Consider the following 8,671-nt stretch of genomic DNA (forward strand, 5'->3'; position numbering starts at 1 on the left):
CAACAAACTGTAAAATATCGTTAAGGGCCATCTGCAGAAGATTCTAGACACCGTATATTGAGATATAAGCTCGTCAACAACATCAACGCCACCTTTAGTTAAGTTATAAAAGGTATTTCACACCATAACTCCTATTTTCAGGAACGCAAACATACTATTGTACACTGGTCTTAGTTTTGTATTTAGAAAACATGGTGGAATTTCTTTCTTGCTTTTTCTTATAGTTCCAACAATTGTCGTTCCTTTGGCTAGCAAATTATACATTGTAATGATTAAATACCGTTTACTTTGTTGCAAAATGGTCCGTCCGATTGTTTACTTGGATAGATTTCCAGGTTCGAAACGTAAAAATTTCTTTAATCTACCAAGACGTTGATTTTAATGCCATATTTTGTCAGTTTATTTGCAATATACTGCAGCTTGGTTCCTGCGCAAATCTAATATTTCGAATTTCATCTTTAAAAAATTGATTAGATTGGATTTCTCATAAGAAGTTTCAAGATCCATTGATTATTATATATCATTTGAAAGAGGCGTCTTCTACCTTTAATTTAAGCTACATTTCATTTTTGAATATTCATAAACAATGTCTCCATTAATTTTCGTATTTACATAATTTTTTAACATTTTTAGGTTGAGACAAAATTTTCTCAATAATTTTTTTCTCCATAATTTTCTTATCCAACCCTACGATTATTACATATCATTTTAAAGAGAAAACTATAAACTTTAATTTAAGACAAATCTCATTTCTTAATTTCCATAATCAATATTTCTACAATGTTTTTAATTTCATCTTTTTTTTTACATTTTTAGCTTAAATCAAAATTCTAGCTTTAACTTAATAATTTTTTTCTCCATAGTTTTCTTATCCAACCCAACGATTATTATACATCATTTTAAAGAGAAAACTATAAGCTTTAATTTAACACAAATCTTATTTCTTAATTTCCATAAACAATATTTCTACAATTTTTTTAATTTCATTTCTTTATTAACATTTTTAGGTTGAGACAAAATTTCAGTTTCAACTCAATAATTTTTTTCTTCATAATTTTCTTATCCAACCCAACGATTATTATATATCATTTTAAAGAGAAAACTTTAATCTTTAATTTAAGACAAATCTCATTTCTTAATTTCCATAAACAACATTTCTACAAATTTTTTAATTTCATCTTTTTTTAACATTTTCAGCTTGAATCAAAATTTTAGTTTTAACTAAATAATTTTTTTCTCCATTATTTTCTTATCCAACCCAACGATTATTACATATCATTTTAAAGAGAAAACTATAAACTTTAATTTAAGACAAATCTCATTTCTTTATTTCTATAAACAATATTTCTACAAATTTTTTAATTTCATCATTTTTTTAACATTTTTAGCTTAAATCAAAATTCTAGCTTTAACATAATAATTTTTTTCTCCATAGTTTTCTTATCCAACCCAACGATTATTATACATCATTTTAAAGAGAAAACTATAAACTTTAATTCAACACAAATCTCATTTCTTAATTTCCATAAACAATATTTCTACAATTTTTTTAATTTCATTTCTTTATTAACATTTTTAGGTTGAGACAAAATTTCAGTTTCAACTCAATAATTTTTTTCTCCATAATTTTCTTATCCAAACCAACGATTATTATATATCATTTTAAAGAGAAAACTTTAATCTTTAATTCAAGACAAATCTCATTTCTTAATTTCCATAAACAACATTTCTACAAATTTTTTAATTTCATCTTTTTTTAACATTTTCAGCTTGAATAAAAATTTTAGTTTTAACTCAATAATTTTTTTCTCCATAATTTTCTTATCCAACCCAACGATTATTACATATCATTTTAAAGAGAAAACTATAAACTTTAATTTAAGACAAATCTCATTTCTTTATTTCTATAAACAATATTTCTACAAATTTTTTAATTTCATCATTTTTTTAACATTTTTAGCTTAAATCAAAATTCTAGCTTTAACTTAATAATTTTTTTCTCCATAGTTTTCTTATCCAACCCAACGATTATTATACATCATTTTAAAGAGAAAACTATAAACTTTAATTCAACACAAATCTCATTTCTTAATTTCCATAAACAATATTTCTACAATTTTTTTAATTTCATTTCTTTATTAACATTTTTAGGTTGAGACAAAATTTCAGTTTCAACTCAATAATTTTTTTCTCCATAATTTTCTTATCCAACCCAACGATTATTATATATCATTTTAAAGAGAAAACTTTAATCTTTAATTTAAGACAAATCTCATTTCTTAATTTCCATAAACAACATTTCTACACATTTTTTAATTTCATCTTTTTTTAACATTTTCAGCTTGAATAAAAATTTTAGTTTTAACTCAATAACTTTTTTCTCCATAATTTTCTTATCCAACCCAACGATTATTACATATCATTTTAAAGAGAAAACTATAAACTTTAATTTAAGACAAATCTCATTTCTTTATTTCTATAAACAATATTTCTACAAATTTTTTAATTTCATCATTTTTTTAACATTTTTAGCTTAAATCAAAATTCTAGCTTTAACATAATAATTTTTTTCTCCATAGTTTTCTTATCCAACCCAACGATTATTATACATCATTTTAAAGAGAAAACTATAAACTTTAATTCAACACAAATCTCATTTCTTAATTTCCATAAACAATATTTCTACAATTTTTTTAATTTCATTTCTTTATTAACATTTTTAGGTTGAGACAAAATTTCAGTTTCAACTCAATAATTTTTTTCTCCATAATTTTCTTATCCAAACCAACGATTATTATATATCATTTTAAAGAGAAAACTTTAATCTTTAATTCAAGACAAATCTCATTTCTTAATTTCCATAAACAACATTTCTACAAATTTTTTAATTTCATCTTTTTTTAACATTTTCAGCTTGAATAAAAATTTTAGTTTTAACTCAATAATTTTTTTCTCCATAATTTTCTTATCCAACCCAACGATTATTACATATCATTTTAAAGAGAAAACTATAAACTTTAATTTAAGACAAATCTCATTTCTTTATTTCTATAAACAATATTTCTACAAATTTTTTAATTTCATCATTTTTTTAACATTTTTAGCTTAAATCAAAATTCTAGCTTTAACTTAATAATTTTTTTCTCCATAGTTTTCTTATCCAACCCAACGATTATTATACATCATTTTAAAGAGAAAACTATAAACTTTAATTTAACACAAATCTCATTTCTTAATTTCCATAAACAATATTTCTACAATTTTTTTAATTTCATTTCTTTATTAACATTTTTAGGTTGAGACAAAATTTCAGTTTCAACTCAATAATTTTTTTCTTCATAATTTTCTTATCCAACCCAACGATTATTATATATCATTTTAAAGAGAAAACTTTAATCTTTAATTTAAGACAAATCTCATTTCTTAATTTCCATAAACAACATTTCTACAAATTTTTTAATTTCATCTTTTTTTAACATTTTCAGCTTGAATAAAAATTTTATTTTTAACTCAATAATTTTTTTCTCCATAATTTTCTTATCCAACCCAACGATTATTATATATCATTTTAAAGAGAAAACTTTAATCTTTTATTTAAGACAAATCTCATTTCTTAATTTTCATAAACAACATTTCTACAATCTTTGTAATTTCATCTCTTTTTTAACATTTTTAGGTTGAGACAAAATTTTAGTTTCAACTCAATAATTTTTTTCTCCATAATCTTCTTATCCAACCCAACGATTATTATATATCATTTTAAAGAGAAAACTTTAATCTTTTATTTAAGACAAATCTCATTTCTTAATTTTCATAAACAACATTTCTACAATCTTTTTAATTTCATCTTTTTTTAACATTTTCAGCTTGAATCAAAATTTTACTTTTAACTCAATAATTTTTTTCTCCATAATTTTCTTATCCAACCCAACGATTATTACATATCATTTTAAAGAGAAAACTATAAACTTTAATTTAAAACAAATTTCATTTCTTAATGTCCATAAACAATATTTCTACAATGTTTTTAAATTTCATCTTTTTTTTAACATTTTTAGCTTAAATCAAAATTTTGGTTTTAACTCAATAACTTTTTTCTCCATAATTTTCTTATCCAACCCACTGATTATTATATACCATTCTAAAGAGAAAACTTTGAACTTTAATTTAAGACCACTCTCATTTCTTAATTTTAATTTTAATAAACAACATTTCTACAAATTTTTTAATTTCATTTCTTCTGAATTCTACAAAATAACAATTCTTTAATCATCTCACACACAGTATTCTTATCGAACTGTATTTTGAACTCTTATGTTTGCATATCTAGAAGTAATTGGTTATTCTGTATCATATCATAACTCTTATCTTCGCTATAGATCGCTATTAATTCAATTATTAATGTGAACTCTGAAAAAGAATATTAATTATAGATATCTCCACATTCGTAACATTTCCACAAATTTCTTGCCTTTTTCCATTCATTAATAGATGGCAGAAGATGTTCTAAAAAGTTGATATCATTCATCTAATTTAAATATTTACTCATCATCCATTCATAACATCCATAAATTTACCATGACATGTTTTGAAACTAATTTTAAAAATAAAACAACCACCCACGAATAAAATCTTTTAAAAATAAATTTTAATTTATAACGGAGATTACCCAAAGCAAAATAATTTAGAGAACAAGATAAGGACTTTTTTGCGAAAGAATGAGTTACCACGTGACATTCGTGTTGTAATTTCGCAAATAAACTATCAGCACATGTACTGCTATGTTTCGTAGCAGACCTATTTTTAAAAATTGGTTGACACAATGCAAATATGTATTTAAAAAGAATACCGGGAGTATTGTTCCTTCAAGTGTCACAACTGATAACGCTAAGCATTTTATAATTACTTGCTCTTCTCATGTAAACCTTAGAAAATGTTTAACGGTTCTTTGGCGAACATTATAAGAGATGGGTGTAAAAGTTGAAAATGTTGGTAAAATTTATAAGAAAGTCCCACCAGAAGGTGGATGGGGGTACATTGTTGGAGGCGCCGTTAGTTTAATGTTTGTAAGTTTTCTAAATTCTAAATTAAATCAAATTTAATCGTTTTTATTTATTTAGATGGTTACAATTGTTCCTACTACAGTTTTTGGGATGGTTTACGGAGAATTTTTAGCTGGTTTAGGAGACGAAACTGGCGCAACCACATTAATAAATGGAGTTTTTAACACAGTTCTATGTTTTACAGGTAAAATAGAAAAAACATTTTTACTCTAAATTAATAAAATAATTTAGGACTACCAGTAAATCATCTCCTTCAAAAATACACTTACCGCAAAGTTGGTTTAATGGGAGCTGGAATCTATTTCATAGGAACCTTAGGAAACGTTTTCGTAACAAATCTCTCACAAATGCTTCTATCTTTCGGAGTGTTCCAAGGACTCGGATTCGGTTTGATGATGCCCGCTGTTTTTTCCGCATTCAATTCATACTTCGATAAACGCCAAAACGTCGTTATGGGTGCTTGTCAGGCTTTAATCGTCGTAGTCAGTATAGGTTGGCCGATTTTAACTAAAATGATGATGGAAGAATACGGTTTTCGTGGAACAGCCGCGATTTTTTCAGCTTTAAGTTTACACGGATTCGTGGCTATGATGGTTTTGCAACCGGTTTCGTGGCACATGAAAAAAGAGGTTGTAGATCCCATTGAAATGAACGAGGAAGAATTAACCGCAGAGAATCGTTTAATGGACGAGGGACATAATAAAAATGAGAATCGAAAAGGAAAAAGACCATCTGTGGCTAGTTTAAATGGTTATGCTTGTTCGTTGCAAAATGTTAATAGGGAATCTCAAACTGATGAGGATCTTGGGATATGGTGAATGATTTTTAAAATTAGATTAAAACTTAAATAAATAAGATTTTTTTTTGTTTTAGGAAAAGAATTTCGAAATCTTTGGATTTAGAACTTTTTAAAGAATCGAGATATGTCAACATAGCGTTTGGTTTGTCATTAGGAATGACTTCAGATTTAGCTTTTATCTCGATATATCCATTACTTTTAATAAGTTATGGTTTTAATCATTCGGAAGTAACGACTTTATTCACTATTTATTTCACGGCTGATTTAGTGAGCAGAATTGCTTTATCCGTCGTTAGTGGGGTTTTTAAAATTTGGAACCGTTATGTTTTCCTTCTTGGCGCATTGTTATCAGCTATTTTTCGGGTGGTGTTCGTTTTAAACAATTCTTTCATTTGGATCGCAACCACAACGGCTATTTTGGGATTTTTAAGATGTTTCATCCAAACACCGTTACCTTTGGTTGTTGCAGAACAATATGGTGCAAGATTTCCAACAGCTTTTTCGTTGTATATGGTCGTTTGTGGCGTTGTTGCTTTAGCTGTTGGAGTTTTATCCGGAGTTATTAAGAATTTAACCCAAAGTAACACAATGGTGGTTCATTTATTAACGGTTGTTTATTTATTTTGCGCCATCCCCTGGATAATCGAGATTATAATTACGAAATTAAAGAAAAAAAATGATTTGTGATGTGTTTTTTATACTTAAAAATAAAATATGGAAAATTTTCTTGTATAACTTGTTTTTACGAATTTTTTAATCATCATGAATGGAAAATTAATAGATGTAAATATTTGCAGAAAAGTTTGAAAAAATACTTTGCGAACAAAAGGTTCTTTCCAAGTTGGCAAAAAAAGTTGAGATTATAAATCAATCAAAAAAGTGCGATTCACAAAAGGTAAGAGTCGACCAAGAAAAACACCAGGAGGCGTCGACGGGACAAAGAAAAAACTTGATTACATTGTACACGGTGATCTGTTAGCACCTTCGGACGCGTAGCTGTGGATGCTTATGATTTATGGTCCCCAAGACCAGGTTTTATCTAACACAATCTAAATGGTAGTCCGATTCTTCCATTACGATTCGATCAGATAGCCCAAGATGCCGTAAATTACTATTTTGGGGGATTCGCGGTATCCGGGCGCCTGTAATAACGCCCTGTATATCTTCTTCCTTTCACACCTTCGAACATCATAGATTAACATAATTTCGAAAGACGAAGACGCGTAAAGCACCAAAGATAATGATACCCAAATTGCCCAATTTTAATTTATTACTTTCGAATCAAATAAATTAAAATCAATCTTCGACGGCGCGTGAATAATCAATTTAAAAACGTTTTTTTTTGTACGAGTGAAAAGTGATTTTGTCACGATATCAATCTTTAATTTAAATTTCAACGACAGAAATTTATTTTTTTTATAGTCGTATAATTTTAAGATTCTCACGCAGTCTTTTATGTTTGATGACTGTTGAAAATTGGAGGTTCTCACTTGAAACTGACGTTTAATACGAATTTCCGAGAAACGCAAAGTCTTAATCATGAGCAATTCCGCTTGGCAGTGAAAAATTTTTGCGAGAAGGTGGATGTTTCTGTGATTGATTACGAGGAAATATTTAATTATAAAATGGATAACACTCGCCGACCTGAGGTTATACGCCTCTAGCACTTATCCGCGACTATTTTAATGATAGCATATTATTTAAGCGGGGCCGCAATCAACGTGTCCCGTCCGGACGGGTGTAATTACGAAATTTTAATTGCCCATAATTGAAATACGTTAATTTATCATTTCTACGGAGGTTATTAATTAATTAAGGAGAAAAACCTTTCGTGGTAATCATGTAAAATTATTATTTTTTTACTTGATTACGTACTCACAATGCTACAACTTTTAATTCTTGATGTTTTCTATGGTTTCAAAGTAAAATATCGTACAAGTGTGTATAATTGATTCCCTTGAAATTATAAATTTCATTCTGAAAGTTCCTGTGAAAAAGTTTTGTTGAATTAGTTCTAGAGGTAGGATGTAGTTTTTATAGATGTAGACTCCCTAAAAAAATTTAATAATTAATTAAGAAGAAAATAAATAATAATTTTTAGTTCAGTCAATTTATGCAAAAGAACATCACAACATAATTGGTAGCTTTGGCATGATTTACTAAGTCCGAGGACAGTAAGTTATGTTATGAACAAAAGCGAGATCAAACGGAATCGTTAATAGACCAAGATCATATTAGAAATTGAATAAAAATGTTCGTAACTCAATCGGATGCAACAAGCAGCGAAAATGTTATTTTTTTCTCCATATTTTCCTAATGCACCGCATTGATTATTAGATATCATTTGAAAGAGGAGTCTTTGACCTTTAATTTAAGCTACATTTCATTTCTTAATATTCATAAACAACGTTTCCATTAATTTTCGAATTTACATCATTTTTTAACAATTTTAGGTTGAGACAAAATTTTAGTTTTAACTTAATAATTTTTTTCTCCATAATTTTCTTATCCAACCTAACGGTTACTATATATCATTTGAAAGAGAAAACTTTAAACTTTAATTTAAGACAAATCTTATTCCTTAATTTCCATAAATAACCTTCCCACAATTTTTTTAATTTTATCGTTTTTCTTAGATTTTCCGCTTGATTCAAAATTTATGTTTTAACCCATTAATTTTTTTCTCCATAATTTTCTTATCGAACCCAACGATTATTATACACCATTTTAAAGAGAAAACTTTAAACTTTAATTTAAAACAAATCTCATTTCATTATTTCCATAAACAACATTTCTACAATTTTTTTAA

The 8,671-nt window shown here is 26.8% G+C and overlaps 1 protein-coding gene across 1 annotated transcript; it reads left to right on the top strand.

Annotated features, from left to right (window-relative positions):
• The first annotated feature begins 4,857 nt into the window (after positions 1 to 4,857).
• Positions 4,858 to 6,597, top strand: LOC111414358 (monocarboxylate transporter 1). Its single transcript, XM_023045675.2, has 4 exons — positions 4,858 to 5,066; positions 5,121 to 5,247; positions 5,295 to 5,877; positions 5,937 to 6,597. The coding sequence occupies exons 1-4, from the start codon at positions 4,968 to 4,970 to the stop codon at positions 6,547 to 6,549; spliced, it is 1,422 nt and encodes a 473-aa protein (XP_022901443.2). The 5' UTR covers positions 4,858 to 4,967; the 3' UTR covers positions 6,550 to 6,597.
• Positions 6,598 to 8,671: the final 2,074 nt, after the last annotated feature.

The sequence above is a fragment of the Onthophagus taurus genome, chromosome 11 (genome assembly GCF_036711975.1).
Source record: "Onthophagus taurus isolate NC chromosome 11, IU_Otau_3.0, whole genome shotgun sequence".
NCBI classification, from domain to species: Eukaryota; Metazoa; Arthropoda; class Insecta; order Coleoptera; family Scarabaeidae; genus Onthophagus; species Onthophagus taurus.

Bases quoted from the DNA above. Each gene is read 5' to 3' on its own strand.
- LOC111414358 (XM_023045675.2), top strand. From the start codon at position 4,968: ATGGGTGTAAAAGTTGAAAATGTTGGTAAAATTTATAAGAAAGTCCCA. The intron at 5,248-5,294 runs GTAAAATAGAAA...AAAATAATTTAG, and splicing joins CACAGTTCTATGTTTTACAG to GACTACCAGTAAATCATCTC. The intron at 5,878-5,936 runs GTGAATGATTTT...TTTTTGTTTTAG, and splicing joins GATGAGGATCTTGGGATATG to GAAAAGAATTTCGAAATCTT.